Source organism: Toxorhynchites rutilus, chromosome 1 (assembly GCF_029784135.1).
Source record: "Toxorhynchites rutilus septentrionalis strain SRP chromosome 1, ASM2978413v1, whole genome shotgun sequence".
Taxonomy (NCBI): domain Eukaryota; kingdom Metazoa; phylum Arthropoda; class Insecta; order Diptera; family Culicidae; genus Toxorhynchites; species Toxorhynchites rutilus.
Window position 1 is genome coordinate 169084639 of NC_073744.1, and position 21638 is coordinate 169106276.

A 21638-nucleotide genomic window follows, 5' to 3' on the forward strand; every position below is an offset into this window, starting at 1 on the left:
GATTTGTTTACAACGCACTCGCCCCTGCGGGAAAGTGAACGAAACGTGTCAAAGATTTTGGAGAGGCATCGGATTGCATTATCTTCTGTTTTGGTTCGTGGGCGTGTGGGCGAAACCCAATCCTCCCAAAAGTTTTCCCACTTTTCGGTGTTTGTTCCCAAAATTTGTCCCGATCCGATTTTTTTTACGTTCTTTTTTATGTGTTTGAGTTGTGAATAAGAGAATATTTTCCCACTCGAGCATTTGAGACCAGCGCACAAAATGTGGAAAATTTGCTACGTTAGCCGAAATCAGTATTTCCTGGTGGGGCTGTTGATCGGGTTCCTGTACAGTTGCTACATGCCCCAGGATCTGACGGAGATCATCACCGAATGCCCGGAGGCAACGGAACAAGCCAGTCGGCTTGCCGATGAAGCGAAGTATGGAAGCGAGTTTGAACCGCAGCTGAATCTGGAACAGAAGCCAATGACGGCAAAGAAACAGGTTAAAAATATCGTCCGACCCAGGTATTACTACACGGAGCTTGGGATTCGGGAGAAGCTGTTCGTGGGAGTGTTGACCACCCAGGAGAACATTGATTCTCTGGCGACGGCTATCAACAGGACCTCTGCGCACTTGGTTAATAAAATTAAGTTCTTCATTAACGCGGATAACGTGAAGGCGAATTTTAAGCTGAAGAACATTGTGGGATTCACGGATACTCGGGAAAACCTGCGACCGTTCCACGTGCTCAAATACATTGCCGATAACTATCTGGATGATTACGATTATTTCCTACTGGTGACCGATACTGGTTACATTAATGCGAGGCTGCTGAAGGAGCTTCTCTCTCACATCAGTATTAGTTTCGATGTTTATATGGGAACCGGCCGTGTTCCGGGTTTCCACGAAGAGGAAGAGGCTAAGCTGGATTCTCAGTTCTGTGATTTACACGCAGGGATTGTACTGAGCAGCAGTGTGATACGGAAGATACGAGCGAATCTTGATTGGTGCGTGCGCAACTCGGTCTCGAATCAGCACAATTTAAACATCGGTCGGTGCGTGAAATATTCCAGCAAAATCGACAAATGCCAAACGAGTTCGCAAGGTATCGCGGTTACAAGCTATAAACTAAACAGCTACAAAATCTACCGAGATCTTCATATGATTCAGAGGGAGGAAAGTTTCAACAAGGCTTCGATCGTTTACCCGATTACGACGGCGGATGATTTCTATCTTCTTCACGCGTACTTTGCCCGGGTTCATCTGGAGGAAATCAATCTGATGAAGAACAAAATCCAACAGGAAGCTTCCACCATATCCAATGGAACACTGCCGAACGACATTCTGGAGGTTCGATGGCCACTGGGCGTTCCGAAGCCCAATCCGCCGGAATCACGCCACGACATCGTGCCGTGGACTCACCTCAATCTCACGCACTCCTTCATGTGGAACTCGGAGGTGAACGTCCGTCGGTTATCCACCGTGGACGCCGAGGATATGCAGAATATTCTGAACAAAACGATTCTTGAAGCGGTTCGAGTCAATCCAGGTTTGGAGTATCGGAGCGTCCATTCGGCTTACCGTAAATTTGATGCCGTCCGGGGGATGGACTATCGGATGCATTTGAATTTTTACGATCGGAAGCGCCGTGAGCATCTGCTGAAGAGCTTCGAGGTGGTGAAGCCAATTGGTCTCATCGAAATTGTTCCCTCGCCGTACGTGACGGAGAGTACAAGGGTCGCGATTCTACTGCCCACGCTCGAACATCAAGTCCCGGAAGCGCTGCAGTTTGTGCAGAACTACGAGCGTGTTTGCATGGACAACCAGGATAACACATTTCTGATGTTGGTGAGTATTGCTTTCATAACGCTTGCATTCAAAAAATGGACAATTTCCGAATGGTGATGAAAAAAACAAAATAGGATTTAATGGGACAGATTTGACATAATTTTATTTACCATGTTACAATAATATTCGAATGTTTTGTGGGGCTGCCTTCCCGGCTGCCGTTGGCCGGAACTTTACTAGTTTTATTTATTAGTTCCTCCTCCGTTTTCGCCACGAAATTGTTGGAGTAGACCCTTATGTTGCCATTATATATAAAGATCCCCGAAATCGTTATCAAAGATCAACTGCTGGAACATCTAACGAAAATTGGAATTCTAGTAGATGTAGAATTATCGATTTGAAAAGGGCTTTTAAAACAATAGATCGACTTACCAATTTTGCTTTCCAACCGTAATATAACTGGACCTGTGCTGAATTGGTTGGAAAGTTACCTTTGCGACGAACACAAATCACTATTTACAGGCACAGTACTACATGGACTGAGAAGTCCCGGTCCCGGGTCTTCGAGATATGCTTCACTGTCACTCTGCAGACTGCCTATTGGACTCAGGAGTGTGGTAATGGATCCACGTTTCATCCATTGTCACAAAACGTCGAAAGAAGTTCACTTGATTACGCTTCAAAAACGCCAAACCCGCTGTCAAATCATCAACGCGCCGTAGTTTTGGTCGACAGTCAGCAAACGCGACCCTCATCGCGCGGATAACTTTTTCATGTCCAAAATGTTGTGCAAAATGTATCCTACTCGTTCTTTTGAAATGCCTACGGCCTCAGCTGACTTGCGTAACATCACTTTACGATCGTTCAAAACGAGTCGATGCACTTGTTTTACGATTTCTGGATTCGTGGCCTCTTTACGCCTTCCAGAGCGAGGTGCATGTGCACGGTCCATATTAAATTCACTGCACCACCGATAAACTGTTGTTCTCGAAGGAGCAGAAGTGGAATAACATTTCGTCAATAAGCTAGTGACAGATGACCCTTTCGAAATGGATCTTGTTCATTTTTAGTGGCGGCATCTGTTGAAAAATCCCGGGACTTTTCAGCTCATGAAGTAAATCTTCAACGGAACCAGTGAATCTAAGAGTGCCTCAAGGAAGTATTCTGGGGCCGCTGCTTTTCTTGCTTTATATCAATGATATCAAACAGGTGTTCAATGAAAGTGGCGTAATATTGTTTTTTTGCTGACGCCACAGTGATATTCATTCTTGTTGATACATTGCGAGATTGGTACGCGAAGATGAACCGTGAACTGGAAAACGGAAACGTTTTTGTAACTGTTCAGAAATCCGAATTAGTGTGAATTAGAAAAATCACAATTCATAAAATCGTCTCTAAGAAATATTAATCGATCATTCGCTTTTTTTTATTTCATTTATGATAACAATTATGTTTCTAAAAATAAGGATTCTACAATTGACTTTTAGTGGGATGGGATAAAAATATTTGAAATGAATAGTGGTGATGCTTAAGAATTTTCTTCCGATGGGATTCGAACTCCGGTTGTTTGGATAATGACAACGTTTATCTCACACGGCTATCTGGAATATAATTCTAAAGCAATTAAAACTCGTACTTAGAATGCGAGAAAGATACAATCGGATACGTCATTGCTGGTCATCTATCGTATTTTAGTGAAAATGTCTTGAAATTAATATAAAAAATTGTCAAGTAAGTTTTGTGTTTTGAGTAATCAAATGACATAAAGTAAAAAAAAAACGTTAAAATGTTACCAATTTAGAGCTTGATTTTGTTTCCAGCAAATCAAATCTTGCTCTTCTTAGGATGAAAATCACTTCGATGCGAAAGAGTTAATTTTGTTTTCCATTTATAATATAATACTGCGATCAAATACATTTTGGGCCCTATTATAGAAATCGAGTCAATAACAATTGTGCTGGTTAGCTCTATTTTATTTTTATGTAGCGAATTCGTTTTTGTTCGGTTTCAACTCTAGTGCCAAACTAACTGCTGTCAAAACATTTTTTCATTCACTCAGTTTCAACCTAGTTTCGCACTAAGATGTTTCACGGGTTCACCAATACAACTATACTGAACTGTCAAATTCCGAGTATTGTTTTGGAAAATCTAATAATAAAGACTATAATTATGGAAAACCTGCTGCTTTTGCTTTTGTATAATTGGAATCGTAATCCAATTCGAAGATTATTTGTGAAACATACAGGAAATGCATCGAAAAATGGTTAAGTGAGTTTCAGGACTACATGTGTTAGGTAATTAGGTAACAATATGAAGTAGACATTTTCATTCAAACTTCTATATTTTTATACTGCACTTGGCCCTTCTGATCTGATAGAGAAAAAATTACCTCCCAAGCATTAATATCACCACTAGACGTCGACGTTGCACATTTGTCATCGCAAATATAAACATATCAGACTATATAACGCACACCAACAAACTGCCGCATTCGTGAACCTGAAAACGTTTTTTTAGTACAGAGTCAGTGTGGCACTAACTCAGTTTTAAGAACGAATTCGCTATAAATAACATGTACAAGGTGTCGACTACCTGGAAAAACGTTGAAAATCAAGGAATATCAGGGAATTTATAAAATGTCAGGGGATATCAGGGAATTTCGTCACAAATCTGGACAAAATGCTATTCCGCCGATTATAATTTTGATAATAGCAGTAAAGGGTGTGTCACATCAAATTGCATCACGGAAAAAAAGCTGTAGAAATTTAATTTTTAGGAATTATATCTTCAGCTTTCGCTTATAATCAGATAAGAGTGTATAGATCACGTTGGCCATGCTTCACTGTCAATTTTTCGTAAATTTGGAAAAATGTCGTCGAACGAAAAAGAGCGTCGTGAATTAATCCTGTGCACTCATTTCGAGAATCCGGAGTTGTCACATCGGGACATCGGTAAGATGCTGGGAATCGTCCAATCCACGGTCAGCAGAGTACTAAAACGATACTTCGAGAACCTAACCATCGACCGGAAGGTGAAGAACGGCAAAAATGGATGCTCCGTCAGTGAAAAAGATCACAAGCGCGTAGTTAAGCAGTTTAGACGTGATCCGAGATGTTCGGTCCGGGATGTCGCCAATAAGCTGAATTTGTCAAGTTCATTCGTCCAGCGGACCAAGCAGCGGGAGGGCCTGCGTACATACAAGGTTCAGAAGGCTCCTAACCGCGACGAAAGGCAAAACATGGTGGGGAAGACGCGAGCCCGGAAGCTGTACACCGAAATGCTGACGAAGCCGCATTGCCTGGTAATGGACGACGAAACCTACGTCAAAGCGGACTTTCGTCAGCTGCCGGGCCTGTTGTTCTCCGCAAAGGACAAATTCAGCGTTCCGGAGGAGATTCGCAAGCAGAAACTATCCAAGTTTGCCAAAAAGTACATGGTGTGGCAAACGATCTGCTCTTGCGGAAAGCGGAGCGTCCCCTTCGTGATGACCGGCACGGTAAACGGGCAGGTTTAACTTAAGGAGTGCCTACAGAAGCGCTTACTACCACTATTGAAGCAGCACGAGGGCCCGACCATTTTCTGGCCGGATCTCGCTTCGTGCCACTATTCAAAGGACGTGTTGGAGTGGTACGAAGCCAACGGGGTCACCTTCGTGCCAAAGGAAATGAACCCGCCCAACGCGCCGGAGCTTCGCCCAATAGAGACATATTGGGCGATTATGAAGCAGGCCCTCCGGAAGAACCCAAAAGTTGTCAAATCGGAGGCGGACAAAAAGTTTTAAAAACTATAAGTACAGAACTAGCAGAAAATTTCATTGCTGGTATACATCTGGATTTTTTCTTTAAAAATACTGGAAAATCAGAGAATATCAGGGATTTTTTTCGAGCTTTGAGTCGACACCCTGATGTAGCATGATATTTGATACTTGCAAGACAAAATCAATCCAACCAATCAAACCAGGAAATTTTTTCAGATCGGTCGAACCTATATTTGATCCGATACAGGTGTTTTTTTTACATCCGTTTCTAGTGTGTATTTTTTCATCTGGTGCGCTGCGAGCGAAGTAAAGCTCATAAAAAGTGGTGCGCTATCGAGACAATCCGGCAGCAAGACACATCATCACACACGCTACACAGCGGCGGCAAGTAGAAGTTTATTTTCCTCTTTCTTCTTCCATCATTCTGTATAGCTTCTGTGCACGATTTACACCATTGTTTAAACTTTGTGTTTACCAAATCGGCAAGCGTTGGCATTAGGGGTGTCCATTTTGATACATCACCGTTGAACTATTATTGGAACTTTTTTCATTTTCAAATTACACATAATAACAAAAATTGAAATAAATAAAATTTTCAACAATAACTAATATAGAAATATAATTTCTTTTACTAATTTATATTTTCTAAATTATTATATTCTGTTCATATCGAACAGTTGTCTACTTCTTCGTTTTTATTAATATGGCAGAGGGCGGGGAGGATCCCCCATCCATGCCAAAGAATATATCAGATAATGAACCTCCTCCTGAAGAGCAGGAGGATGAAACAGAAGATGAGGAGGAAAATTTTGTTTACGAGATAGAAAGCTCTGAAGATGAAGAAAAAGACGAGAAGCAGGATTTTCGTCTAAAAGAATACCCTGATGGCGCCAAAGGCCCATTTATCGTATACTTTAGACGAAAACCCAAACCTCTTAACGTCATTCGCATCTCAAAAGAGTTGACACAGAAATTTTCCGAAGTTACCGAGATTACTCGGATGGGGCCAGACAAATTACGAGTTGTCGTCTCCAGCAGAATCCAAGCGAATGAAATAACGCGCTGTGATCTCTTTGCGATCGAGTATCGCGTATACGTACCCTGTTGCAACGTTGAAATAGACGGTGTAATAAACGAAAAGGGTTTGACTCGAAAAGAGATACTCGATGGTGTCGGTCGCTTCAAGAACTCTTCACTTAAAAGTGTGAAGATTCTTGCATGCGATCGACTGAAATCTGTGTCACTTAAAAATGACAAAAGAGTTCTCAATCGGACAAACTCTTTTCGTGTGACATTTGAGGGTTCCGCCCTTCCTAACTACGTTGCAATAGGTGCACTTCGTTAATGAAATGCAACAAATGTATGCAACTCGGTCACACGGCCGCCTATTGTTGCAACAAAAAACGTTGCGCAGATTGTGGAGAGAGCCATGATGAGAATCCTTGCCCGAAAGAGCGCAAGTGTCTTCATTGCGGCGGGACTCCTCATGATCTTACTCAATGCCCGGTGTACATACAACGAGGGGAAAAAATCAAGCGTTCCTTAAAAGAACGTTCCAAGCGGACTTATGCAGAAATGCTTAAGAGTCCCGTTCCAACGACTCAGGACAATCCCTACTCCATTCTGCAGAACGACGAGCCTGTTGCTGGCGCTCCCAATGCAGGAAGTTCCGGTACATCGCAGGGTGCCATCAGGAAAAGGAAAATTACTTCTTTTCCATCACTCCCCAGAAAGAAAACCGAAACTTCCCAAGTTGGAATGAAAACTCGAATCGAACGTGCTGAGAATAGACCGAAGCAAGTACCTCCTGGTTTAAGCGGTTCTTCTACGCACCAGGGGTCCTCAGCACTTCCCGGAGCAGCACCCAACACGTCTGCTCCTTTTTCGCGGTCGAGGCAACAGCCACAATCTGGCTTGCTTGCGCTTTCTGACCTGGTGGACAACATTTTAAATGCTTTACCCATTTTAAATGCTACGACCCTCTTAAAAGCATAGTATTATGTTTGCTTCCGATTGTGAGAACATTTTTGAAAGAAAAATGTGGTTTTTTGGCAGCGTTCATTTCCCTCGATGCCTGATTCAGTGCAAGAGGTCAAGGATTTGACCACTGTAATACAGTGGAATTGCAGAAGCATCATTCTTAAACTAGATCAGTTTAAATTTTTAGTTCACAGCTCTAACTGTGATGTATTTTCTCTCTGTGAAACATGGCTTTCTTCAGCCGATGAGCTGAATTTCCACGATTTCAACATTATTCGCCTCGATCGAAATGACTCGTTTGGTGGCGTACTATTGGGGATTAAAAAATGTCACTCCTTCTATAGAGTCACTCTCCCATCGATGACAGGCATTCAAGTTGTTGCTTGCCAGACACAAATCAATGGCAAAGACCTCTGCATTGCTTCGATATATATCCCTCCCAGAACTACGGTAGGCCGCCATCAGTTCTTTGATACTATCGAGGCAATGCCGGAGCCGCGGGTAATCTTAGGTGATTTTAACTCCCATGGAACAGCATGGGGATCACTCTACGATGACAACCGTGCCACTTTGATTTATGATCTGTGCGACAACTTCAAATTGACAGTTTTGAATACTGGGGAAGCAACCAGAATAGCCAACCCTCCTGCACGGGCAAGCATGCTAGACATATCTCTATGCTCTTCTTCGTTATCCCTGGATTGCATGTGGAAGATCCCCACGGTAGTGATCACCTACCAATAATTTTATCGATCGCTAATGAATTAAGCTCTCGTGAGTCAGTCAATATTTCGTATGACCTCACGAAGAATATTGACTGGAGAACATTTGCGGAAATAATATCTGAAGCAATTGTTTCAATGCATGAACTTCCTCCACTCGAAGAGTATAACTTTATATCGAGTTTGATTTACGAAAGCGCACTTCAAGCTCAAAAGAAACGTATACCGGCTACCACTTTCCGACGTCGTCCTCCATTACTTTGGTGGGACAAGGAATGTTCAAAGGTCTAGGTCTTGAAAAATCATCCGCTTTCAAAAAATTCAGGAAAACTGGATTAGTGGAATGGTTTCTAAAGTACCAAGCTCTAGAAGCCAAACTAAAAGGTTTGATTAAAGCAAAAAAGCGTGGATATTGGCGGAAGTTCGTCAATGGTTTGTCAAGGGAGACCGCTATGAGCACTCTTTGGAATACGGCTAGGAGAATGCGTGGCTGGAACAAATGAAAAATGAAAGTGAGGAATACTCTGACTGTTGGATTTTCAAATTTGCAAGAAAGGTTTGTCCCGATTCCGTTCCTGCACAAAGCGTCGTACGCGACATTCCGCTCCAATGCGACTATGAGAATTTTTCGATGGTGGAATTCTCAATTGCCCTCCTCTCATGTAACAATTCAGCTCCGGGGTCGGACAAGATTAAATTCAACTTGTTGAAGAATCTTCCCGACTTGGCAAAACAGCGTTTGCTGAACTTGTTCAACAAGTTTCTGGAGCTGAATATTGTCCCGCATGACTGGAGACAAGTGAGAGTGATAGCCATACGGAAACCCAACAAGCCGGCTTGCGATCACAACTCGTATAGGCCGATTGCAATGTTATCCTGTATTCGTAAATTGTTAGAGAAAATGATTCTACTTCGTTTGGACAAGTGGGTTGAAGCGAACAATTTGCTGTCAAATACGCAGTTTGGCTTCCGCCGAGGTAGAGGGACAAATGATTGTCTCGCGCTGCTATCTTCTGAAATCCAAATCGCATTTGCTCGCAAAGAACAAATGGCTTCCGTTTTTCTCGATATCAAAGGGGCATTTGATTCAGTTTCCATGGAAATTCTCTCAGAGAAGCTTCATAATCGTGGACTTTCACCAATTCTTAACAATTTCCTGTACAATTTACTGTCAGAAAAGCACATGATTTTCTCTCATGGCAGCTCGAAATCTTCTCGTTACAGTTTTATGGGCCTACCACAAGGCTCCTGCCTAAGCCCCCTCTTGTACAGTTTTTACGTCAATGATATGGATGATTGTCTAACTAGAGACTGCACGCTGAGACAACTTGCAGACGATGGAGTTATTTCCATCACGGGTACTAATCCCGTCGTTCTGCAAAAGTCGTTGCAAGATACCCTGAACAATCTGTTCACGTGGGCCCTCAAGCTGGGTATCGAATTCTCTACGGAGAAAACTGAAATGGTCGTTTTTTCTAGGAAGCACGAACCCGCCCAATTCCAGCTTCACCTATCCGGCAAAACGATCCAACACTCTATGTTTTTCAAATACCTGGGTGTATATTTTGATTCTAAATGTACCTGGGGGAGACACATTGCGTATTTGAAACAGAAATGCCAGCAAAGAATCAATTTTCTCCAAACAATTACCGGAACATGGTGGGGCGCCCATCCAGGAGACCTCATTCAGTTGTACAAAACAACGATATTATCAGTGTTAGAATATGGCAGTTTTTGCTTCCGATCAGCTGCCAGGATTCATATTCTCAAGCTGGAGAGAATACAATATCGTTGCTTGCGTATAGCCATGGGGTGTTTGCATTCGACACATACGATGAGTCTCGAAGTTTTGGCAGGAGTACCCCCGCTTACTCTTCGGTTCACAGAATTATCCTACAGATTTCTCATCCGTTGCAAGATCATAAATCCATTGGTAATTGATAACTTCGAAAATCTACTCCAACTGACTCCTCAGTCAAGTTTTATGTCTTTATACCATGAGTACCTTACCCACGACGTGCACCCTTCACCAGGCATCTCCAATCAAGTTTGCTTCTCATACTTCTGCAATTCCTCTGTCATTTTTTATCTGTCCATGCGACAAAAAATCCATGGAATCCCAGATCACCTACGCTCCGATTCTATTCCGCCGATATTTTCGGCAGAATATGGGAAAGTTAGATCTGATAAAATGTTCTTTACTGACGGTTCATTCATAAACGGGTCCACTGGCTTTGGCATCTGCAATGAAAATTCCAGTGCCTCAAAGATCCTTGTTCCGTGTATGTCGCTGAACTGGATGCGATATATTACGCATTAGGGATCATTGAAACATTGCCCATCGACCACTATTTTATTTTTTCAGACAGTCTCAGCTCAATAGAGGCAATCCGCTCAATGAAGGTTGATAAACGCTCATCTTATTTCCTAACTAGAATAAGACAATTATTGAGTGTTTTGATTATTCAAGATTACCTTAGCATGGGTTCCCTCTCATTGCTCGATTCCGGGGAATGAGAAAGCGGACTCGCTAGCTAAGGTGGGCGCTTTAGAAGGCACACTTTTTGAAAGGCAAATTGCTTATAATGAATTTTTCCACATTCCTCGTCAGTATACGCTCGTAAGTTGGCAGCGCATGTGGAGTGAAGATGAGTTCGGTCGTTGGTTACACACGATTATCCCTAAGGTCTCGACGAGTGCATGGTTCAAGGGATTGAATGTAGGTCGTGATTTCATTCGCGTGATATCTCGGCTTATGTCCAATCACTACAACCTAAACGCGCATCTCTATCGCATTGGGCTCGCAGCAAACAATCTTTGTGATTGTGGCGATGGCTACCACGACATCAAGCATGTTGTCTGGTCGTGTATCCGGTTCCATGCTGCTCGCTCTCAGCTCTCTAGAGCACTGAGAGCACAAGGCAGACAATCGGATATCCCTGTCCGGGATATCTTAGGTAGCCGGGATCCTGATCTTCTGCTTCATCTATACCTGTTCCTCAGAAACGCCGATGTCAACGTTTAATGATGTTTCCTTCGTTGTGTCCCCGTTTCATATCCCTCCTATCCGAACGATAAACTTTTACTTAGTCGCGGCAATACATACACACACTCTTTACAGATGCACGGGCCGAAGGTTGTGCAGTCCACTGATGATTCAACAAGAGCCAAAGGTTGTACCGCTCATGACAACTCTACACGAGCTGATGATTGCGCCGGCTAGTGACCATTCTATCCTGGATTCCTCGAGTCGAGAAAGACGCTCCACGCTAGGTATGGGGTACAGACTAGGGGGGCGTTGCTGATTAATGGTCAGCTGCATCCCAATAGGAAGTATCCCGTGTCGGGCACACGTACAGAGCATCGAAGACTGCGACATACCAATTATGAGAACACTTGTAATACTAACCTCGAGTCAACCGCGAGTAATCGGTTACATATTACTAACATAGTCTAAGCAAACATTGTCAAAATATTGAACTCCCGGCCCCGTTAGGCTGACGCCATATGAGCCTTAATAAAATATATATTTTGGATAAAAAAAAAAAACCAGGAAATTAAAATTTTAACTTTCTATAAAAGGTCGTTGAATCGTATGCGGGGCCTTTTTTTACCGTTCGGTTTTGACCGATGAAGACCAGCTGCTGGAAGTGGAAATAATGTAATTTGTGAAATACTGAGTAGTGAATTATCTGAAAATAAATGGAGAAACAAAATAGTTATAGTTACCTGCAATGAAATACAAATAGAATAAAAATGTGTATCCTTACCTGAATCAAAGAACTCTTATCTGTCGCGTCGCCGTTCCGGAGAGTGTTACCTGGAAGAAAACTTACCACGGGTACTCCTTTTTTTTCCTGAAAATTGCTGCCCAGTAATCCTGCTCTTCTTTGCTATCGACGAAACCATTTCAGGGCGATCAAACCATTCTTCTAAATATTATCTCTAAAATTTCATAGCATTATAAAATAATATCCGAAGTCGCTTACTTATAGACTTATATAAAATAACAGCGTAATTCTACGTCAACAATGCCGTCAACAATCGGATACAACCTCCTATGATTTTTTGAGTTGTTTGGTTTACATGTTGCATATCTTCAGGAAATTATTCTGTTTTGGTTTGCGTTCCTGATATTTCCCTTTGAAAAACGCTTCAGAAACGCTTAAGTATATGCAATTAGCAACTCATGAAGATCGAGCTCTGAAAGAGATTATCTCGATTTGCACAAAAAGAAATTTTGCTCGGTGTGCTAGTCATTGTGGGCCCTTTTGTTTTGTACTTTTTTTAGATCAAGAGCGCTCAACGTAAGATTACGCCTTTCGGAAACTTATCAGGGGTACAATGGATCTTAGGGTGGGTTTAGACTAGTGATATATACATGTGAAGAAATATGATGAGATTTATAGAAATCGCATCAACCGTTTACACTAGCGTGAACTTCTATAATGAATATATTCATATTTTCGGTGAATTTATTCACCTGAAGTAGAACTGCATCCAACTTTAGTGATTTCTCACCAGTGAGAAAGCGTTTACATATGCTGAATTCATTCAAGTTATATATACCTCGAATAAGTGTATCATATTTATTCTCACCCGTTTACACATATTTTCAGGTGAATAAATCCATCTAGAGCTATAGATCTTCCTAGTGTAAACCCGCCATTAAGAAAAATAATTCATTCCCGCTGGACGCTCGCCGGCGAACGATGTTTACTTAACCCTCCTGTACTCGCGTGCAAAATCATAACACGTATACTCGCGCACGGTGTCACAGACCGAAAATTGAACTTCTCTGTAATGCTGCCATTGTGTATTTTTCAGGCTTTATTGGCATTTATTTGAAGAAGATGGCATGACTGAATAAAAAACTCAGAAAAATATGTTTTCTTCGTCTTTATTATGTTTAAAACAGCCATCTAATTCAGTCTCCTCAAAATAGAGTAATTTTTGATACTCCAACACAAATAACGAAATTCGAATTGTTCAGTGTTATTAATTAAAAGTAAGCACCTGAACATAATTCATGGAAGTATAAAGAGCTATAAAATAACATAAAAACGTATTAGTTGATTGTGGTTTCATTGGAGTAATAGATAATTCTAGATAATTACCATACGATAAAGGTTCTGGAATATAAATATTTCTAATATTCTTTGTCTCTGTTTTCTTGGTAAACTAAGAATGAATACCTTTTTTAGATGGGGCATAAAAAGATGATATAAAAGGAATTCTAGTAACTTCCTTTTGCTTTTTCTTGTTTTGACGTAGGACTACGTCTTTCATTTCTATACCGGGGTGTAAAATCAAAGTTTCGAAAACGAAAGCGTTACGCCGGAGACCGAGATTTTGAGCGTTATTAGCTCCTAAACAACTGAACGAAATGGTATGATTAACACTTCATTCGAAAGATAAAATGTCTACGCGTTCTATACTTGTTACTTTTTGATCCAAAAACTTGTTTCAATAGTCTTAAAATTGCTTTCAAAACAGGCTATTGAAATCACCAATCGGTATATAAGCGAGCGCCGCTCGGAAATCCACTCAGTTCTAATTGAACAGCGATTGGAGCATGTTATCGCTGTTGTGGTGAAGCTCTTCGTTTATCATGAAAGCGCGGATGAACGGTGTCACCAAGAGCCTGTTTGTGCACCTTAGGCCAGACATGAATCCATCAAGAGGAGAGTGATGCCACAAACGATTCCCCGGGAAGATCTCGAAGCAGCCGTTACACACACACACATACACGCGCGGAATTCTTTCCGTTTGGATGCCATTCAGTATCGTGAAAGATCTGGAAAATTATCTGCCAGTTCCTCTGGGAATTTAAAAATACATTCATGTGAAAGAGTTTTTTTTTTAACCATGTAATACTGTGACCAAATATGTTTCAATCAAGTGCTATTAACAGATGGTTATCGAGTTAGCATAAACCACTGGTGGGCTTCCAGTATGGAGGAAAATGTAGAAATATCTGATCGTTACTGAAAATAATCTGCCAGTTCCTCTAGGAATATAAAAATACATTCATGTGAAAGAGTTTATTTGAATGTTTTCTATCCATGTAACACTGTGACCAAATACATTTGGTTTTGTGATTTTTCAAACAATCGCAATTAACAGGATAGCTTCAGAAGAGTATTCTTCCCTATCAGTAGGATATTTCCGTATCCAATATTGTATGCGCCCGCAATCGATTATTGCTCAGTCGCCGAAAGTTCCGAGCTCAGAGAGTTCATTCCCCTCTAGTTTGCCTTCCAAATTGCCATCGTAAAGCACGCCTTCTCTCGATTCAATCACGCACAAAAAGCATACTTAAGCGATATTCTGGTGGTGAGACGCATTCATTTCTTTGTGTGGACACCGACTGGACAACATCGTTGCTGGGCGAGCTGGACGGCAAGGGATCGAGTGCCTTTCTCAAGGCAAGAGGGTGGAGGTGGTAGCGCTGGAGTAGATTAGAGTTTTCAAAGGGCCTTTCTCAAGGCTAGAGGCGAATGAACTGCAAAAGCACGATGGGTAGTCTCTATAATACAATACCTTACGTTACCTGAGACGCGTTCATTTTTCGTGAGGACATCGACAAGACAACATCGTTGCTGAGGATGCTGGACGGCGAAGGATCGAGATCTGCCCTGAAACGCAAGCAGTTTGTTTGAAACTGTGAGGGAGCACAGAGAAGCCGATCCTTCAGGAGAAGAGAAGGTGACCATCGAAGCAGCCGCTACACACACACACATACACGCACGGAATTCTTTCCGTTTGGATGCCATTCAGTATCGAGAAAGATCCGAAAAATAATCTGCCAGTTCCTCTGGGAATTTAAAATTACATTCATGTGAAAGAGTTTATTTGAATGTTTTCTATCCATGTAACACTGTGATCAAATACATTTGGTTTTGTGATTTTTCAATCAATCGCAATTAACAGGATAGCTTCTGAAGATTATTCTTCCCCATCAGTAGGATATTTTCGTATCCAATATTGGATGCATAAAACCTTGTACCTCCAACGTAACGCTCTCGATTTCGAAGTCCCCCAAATATTCATTTATTCATTCATTCAGAATGGATTCAGATTCAACTTCAAACAAAGGATCACTGAATCAACGATAGTCCTACGTCACCATTGCGGTTATACCATAGATATAACCCACTTTCTGTTTTTATGTCGATATTATCTATTATAAAAAAATATCCCCGAAACAAACTGTTGAAAATTACCATAAGCTACCGATTAGTTTATAGTTTACTGTTTACAATTCTTCCACAAGTGAAATTCTTTCACAAGTGTGTATATGTATGACCATTATATTTAGAGAATAACTATACGAAAGTTAAACATTTATATTTTGCTTTTGAACGTATGAATCTAACGACGAATATATCGACGAATAGTTAATATATGGAACCGTTCAATTCAGTTACAAAAAGAAACTGGAATCAAATAAGAATAGTCCTCTAATAATCTTATCCATTATATTCAATAAATATTCCACGCCATTAACATTAATTCATACATTTCATTCAATAATATTCTAGTATATGAAAAAAGGCACTTGTCCAAAAAAGTTACTCCTATACTCGCGTCGGTGTGTCAGACCGGAAGTGTTAAAAAAGTGGCACACATCCCCTTTGTACCAACACGTGCGATACGCCAAACGACGATGAACGACGAATAACGAAGCTAGAGAGAATCGCAAAGTCGTAGTGTTGATATTTTCTGAGACATGAACGAATTATTGATTTCTCGGTCTGACAGACCAATGCGCGAGTATAGGAGTGTTAACAAATCCTCAAACGGGAAGTAGGTTTTGTGAGGAAGGGAGAGCGAGTGCAACATTTATGTAGACTGATTGGAGAAGAACTTTCACCAATCTTTCAATATATTTATTCATCCATATGTTGAGAGTTGATGCAAATGCAAGTTCGAACAAATGATCACTAAACCAACGGTAGTCCTACATCAACCTTGCTGTTATACCACAGATATAATTCTCGTCAAGTTTTCAACTCAAGCATTATTGCAAAAAAATTGTTTCCGTTTAAAAAATGCTATGCTTTCCACAGATCTTTTTCTACCGGATGGATACGCCCAGCAAGGGCGATGATGATGTCTTCCTGCCGCTCAAAAATATTGCCCTGAGTCTCACCGACAAGCACAAACAAGACGGATCCCGTGTCGCGTGGGTTTCGATACGGCTTCCGCCAGAACTGAGCCAACCTTTCAATCTGAATCACCTCTACTCGACCTCGCTATACGGACCAAACCAACTGCTCAGCTTTGCGGCAACCGATCTTGCGCTGCGTAAGATCGGACTCGACAGTTTGGTCATGATTTGCTCCAGTTCGGCCACGTTCCGATCGGACTTTCTCAATCGCGTTCGGATGAACACGATCGCAGGCTTTCAGGTGTTTAGTCCCATCGGATTCACCATGTATCCCTGTCGGTGGACAAAACTGTGCAAGGAATGCGATGGATGCGATGTTGGCCAGAGCAGTGGCTACTTCGATCGGGCGAATTATGACGTGCTTTCGTTCTACAGCCGGGATTACGTGGAGTCCCGGAAGAGCCTGGAGCAACTGTTGCCGATCGTGAGAAGCGACCGGGATATCGTTAATCTGGTCAACTACACACAGGACAGTATCTCCAACGTTGCGGAACTGTTCGTTCGGGCCAACAACAAAATTCACGTGCTGCGAGGAATCGAACCGAATCTGAGACTTGGACGCGCAATGGAGAACTTCCTCGCAGGGGATCCAGACGGAGAGAAACTGGTTACGCTACAGTGCGAGGAAGCGGATCCGGAGCGATGCGTTCGGATTGCCTCGAAGAAGCAAATTGGCGATGTTTTCGTGCAATACGGAAACGATCAGGTGAACCAAGCGAAGAAGTAGAACTTAGAGCGTTTCCTATAGACTATTCAAATATATTTTTATATATCTCGCCAAATCATTAATTCTCAATATACTACGACGATACTAAACTAGCATTTAAGACATATCCTATTTTGATCAATTTTTACCAAAAGCGTATTGTACGGGAATCAATAAAGTGTCTTTTTACGAATGAGATACATTGCTTATATTTTTCCGTACCTATTTATTACATCGCTAAAATAATACGAAAACAAAAAGTACAATCAAAACATCCCTCAAAATGAGAGAAAAATCAACAAAAAGGATAAAAAAAATCCAGCAGAAGACAGAAAAAAAAGAAAATCATTTGTGGTTACTCCGACTCTGTTGCTGCCGCTGCTGGCGGAGTTCTTTTCGCGTCTCCCTGATCAACTGTTTGGTGGTATTCTCGTCGGCATCGTCCCATCCAGCTCGTGACTCAACCTCGTTCCAATCAGCCAGACCATCCACCACCGGGATGTCGATTGTAGCCGTTAGCCGACTGAACCGTGCCGGATCGTCGGGCCGCTCTTCGGCGATGCAAATCTTCTGTTGGGTAATTATTTTTGGTGCCATGTCCTGGAAAAAATCCATCTGTTCCTCGGGTGGTGGTTCTTTCCCGGGAGGTGGGGCGACCAGCTGTTCCCGATAACGCTCTATGTGTTCCTCCACCGTGGCCGGTGTGTCGTCCCACGAGTTCCAGTCTTTCTCCACGACATTCTAAAACACTCAAGATGATAGTAACGTTTTCGAATGTTTCGGCACGTTTGAACCCACCTTATACTTCCCAGATCCACCGTGCACATTCCGAACGACGTTAACCGAGTTGAGCACATCACAATCATTGCTGGAAACTCTCCGCCGACGTGAAAAACAGCACAGGATTTTCCGGAGGAGTGCCGCAAGGGCTACTAAGAGGTGCCTGATTCTTGTCATCACCAGATTTGTGAGCATAGTAAAATACCTTTTGCGCTATCGTTTTCGTCACGGTCAGAAGTCAATCCATCTGGAATGTAACTGCATCCGAGAGGAATTGAAATAGGTCAGCTTGAGGTACTATTTTTGCAGGTCGTTTCCAATAGTCCTGTGACTACACAGTGTTTACATCTTGATTCTAAACTGTCAAGTAAATAAAAAATCAATTTTATGAACCGCTAAAATTAGTTGAACCGGTTGAAGAATGTAACGTAGGTGAAGGGGCTATCGGATTAATAAAATACATAATCAAACTTCCACACTGGAGAATAAGTTTAGTGAAGGCAGCTACCAAATCTTTAGTAGTCAAAATATTGGTAAATATACAAATTTTTTGTACATATCACCAAAATATTGTAAAATCAATGTCAGATGCAATGAACATCCCTACACATTTTACTTCATACCATTAGTATCCTTGTTTTTGTCATACCTAGCATCTGTGAAGTGCGCACTTTTCAATCGCCATTTCCTTTCCGGAAACTGAGGTAAGCATTTTGCTCTCGTTTTAAGTTTACCTGTAAATAATCTCTTTTCTGTTTTTGTTTTAGCTTCTTATCCTACAAAAATCAGCCGAAGTGGCAACGACAAGGAATAATGGTACAATAAAAGGCATTACCAAATCGGTGAATATATTTCAAAATATATTATTGCAAATATAACAATTATTTTCCCCATAGATGTTGTAATTCCAATCAGTGCTGTGGAGAAATTTAACATTGCTTTCAAGGCAGGCCAGGAGATCATGGTTTGAAAATCACTGAAAGAAATTTACGTGGTTGCGAAAGGTGAAATGGTGTATGTCGCTACAGGCGGAAAAAGAGCAAGTTGTTCTTCTACAGCAACGAAAGCGTCTCCTGTCCTGTTGCTGCTCTACAAGCGGGTGGTGATTGTTCGGAACGAAATCCACATACTAAACCATCCGATGCAAATGATGAGGATAAATTTAATTGTAGTATAGTGCCACTTGATCAGGATAGAGAGTGGAATTTGATGAGTGTAGATGATTATTCCGAAAAGAGGGTATTAATTGAATGTGATTTGAAGTGGAGGAAGGCGGAATTAGGGATCGTATGATAAGATGTTGAAACACTGTTTTTATCGCATGTTTTGCTTTGTTCTAATAGGTTGTTGTAGAACCCAGTTGAAGAAATTCCCAATGTTTCAATCAGTTTATTCGTTGGATCCGCAACAAGAGGATTCAAGTCTATCTAACTCATGCAAATCAACGAGAGAATGTTAATGTTTATTGTTTTTGTTTACTGTATGTAGAATAAATTATAAGTAATATGTACTAATTATATAAAATAATACCATATACGAGGGTCACTATTTATATTTCGGGAATTGGCAACACTGATGTCATGTGAGTCCATATGACGGTTCCATCTTAAAGTTTGACATTTTTGACGATATACGTACTCAGAACATTTTGTCATACGGACGCTACTTGTTTATTTTATATTTAGTTGAAAGTTTGGTCTCGGCAAAAAAATGGAACTGAATCGTGAACATTTTCGTGCGATGATTTTTTACGACTTTCGACGTGGATTATCACAACAAGAGTGCGTCAATCAACTTAATTTGACTTTTGGCGATGAAGCACCATCAAAAACCACTGTGTATCGCTGGTATAGTGAATTCAATCGTGGTCGTAGTTCGCTGTCCGACGAGTTTCGTGAAGGTCGTCCAAAATCGACTGTAGTGCCAGAAAACATCGATGCTGTGCACGAAATGATTAAGCAAGATCGTCATGTAACCTATTGTGAGATTGAGGCATCCCTAAGCATTAGTTCCACCAGCATATATGCGATTTTACATGAACACTTAGTTGTGTGAAAATTATGTTCACGTTGGATCAAACATAATTTGACAATCGCTCAAAAAAAAGGCTCGTGTCGATTGGAATAAATGCTTTGAAAATTGGTTTAAGCGCATGCAAAAGTGTATCGATCATCGTGGCGAGTACTTTGAAAAATAATAAAAATATATTCGCAGCTTAACTATTTGTTTTTGTTCCTATTCCCGAAATATAAATAGTGACCCTCGTATAATAAAATATAATAGAAAAAAAATAAAAATATCCATATCCCTGATGTGTCCCAAACCAAATTTTTTACTGATATTGTAACAACGGAGGGTCAAAAAATCTGGCATTATTGAACCGATTAATCGGATTTGTTGAGTCAATATTGATCCAACAAACCGTAGTTCAGTGAGACATTTGCGCCTACTATTTTTTCTTGTAGAATATACCAATGATTAGTAGGGTAGAAAATGACTAGAGAATTGGTAACATGTACTAAAAAATTGGTTATATTTACTAAATATTCCTCTCAGTGCATCTATTAGCTGTAGGTCACGTTTTTATGAACTAAAGTTAACGTTAATAACTATATTCACTGTGAACGAATTCTCATGATACCAATCGGAAAGATGTTTGCATTAGTTGGTAGGAAATATTCCTACGCGTTTATCACTACTAATAAAATGTTATGTTTCATAAGATGAACAATTGAATAACTGTAGAATGTTAAGCGTTATCTAAATGCCCTAACTGCCAAGTTTTGATTGGTCCGACTTACGGTTTACCCAACACAGACTTTAAAATCGATGTACCTGTGGAAATCCGCTTTGTAAATATACATGCAAGTCGGGGGTATTTTTTGGTGTTGAGTACTTTTGTACTCGCTTGACGTTGTGCATTTGGAATTTTTCGCAATTATGCGGCATCCTGTATTATTTTTATAATTTCGTTTTATTCCCGTTATGATAATATTGCGAATAAACGTTCGGTATTAACACTGACAAATATTGGAACTCCTCAATAACGAAGAAATTAAAACACCAACGTTAATTGAACGCAAAAATTGCCAGCTATAAGATGTGCATGACTCGACATGCTGAGTAGAATCGAAAAAAAATGATTCAACCCAAGTTGCCATTTGCCTAGTGTGTATGCTCGAAACAACCCCAAGAAATTGAATTATCGCAAGTTATGCAGTATATTTTTTTATAGATAAGGGGCCCAGCAGGGCCAAGCTTTATAAACGCGTTTCTCTAAAAACAACATACGTGCGAGTGTCAGCATATTTAGGCAGTCACCTGGACTCCAAATAAATTTAGAGATCAGTGACGCAAGTATATTGCAATTCAGAGAATTCAAAATTTAAATGCCATAAAATTGTAATTTTGTTACAGAATGGCAAAACGATAAATTTAAGAATTTAAGAATAAAAATGATGAAGGTTGAGAAGATGCAAAGTTTGTTCTGGAATGTTAGTAACATTTTTCAAATATCGCATAGTAATCGTTTGAATAATATTCGTTCTGTACAGTCATTAATCGATTAATCAAACGGTTACCAAACACCAGGGTACGTTTATGACAAGGTAGTCTGGACTGACTAGTGCATCAGTAACAGTGAGGCAGTGACGTGTTAGCTTTGCAAGTATCATGGAGCGGTATAATAAATTTGTTTAAATAAGTTTTTTTTTCTATTTTTTCTATTTAGCTTAATGTATATATTCATCC

At 40.8% G+C, this 21638-nt stretch overlaps 2 protein-coding genes across 2 annotated transcripts; one reads left to right on the plus strand and one right to left on the minus strand.

The window, feature by feature from the left end:
- Positions 1-3: 3 nt before the first annotated feature.
- LOC129763027 (chondroitin sulfate synthase 2) lies at positions 4-17306 on the plus strand. Its single transcript, XM_055761739.1, has 2 exons — positions 4-1830; positions 16302-17306. Exons 1-2 carry the CDS (start codon positions 262-264, stop codon positions 17127-17129), a joined length of 2397 nt encoding a protein of 798 aa, XP_055617714.1. The 5' UTR covers positions 4-261; the 3' UTR covers positions 17130-17306.
- Positions 17193-18243, minus strand: LOC129763031 (uncharacterized). Its single transcript, XM_055761745.1, has 2 exons — positions 17907-18243; positions 17193-17849 (listed from the first exon to the last, which is right to left on the minus strand). The coding sequence occupies exons 1-2, from the start codon at positions 18081-18083 to the stop codon at positions 17454-17456; spliced, it is 573 nt and encodes a 190-aa protein (XP_055617720.1). The 5' UTR covers positions 18084-18243; the 3' UTR covers positions 17193-17453.
- Positions 18244-21638: the final 3395 nt, after the last annotated feature.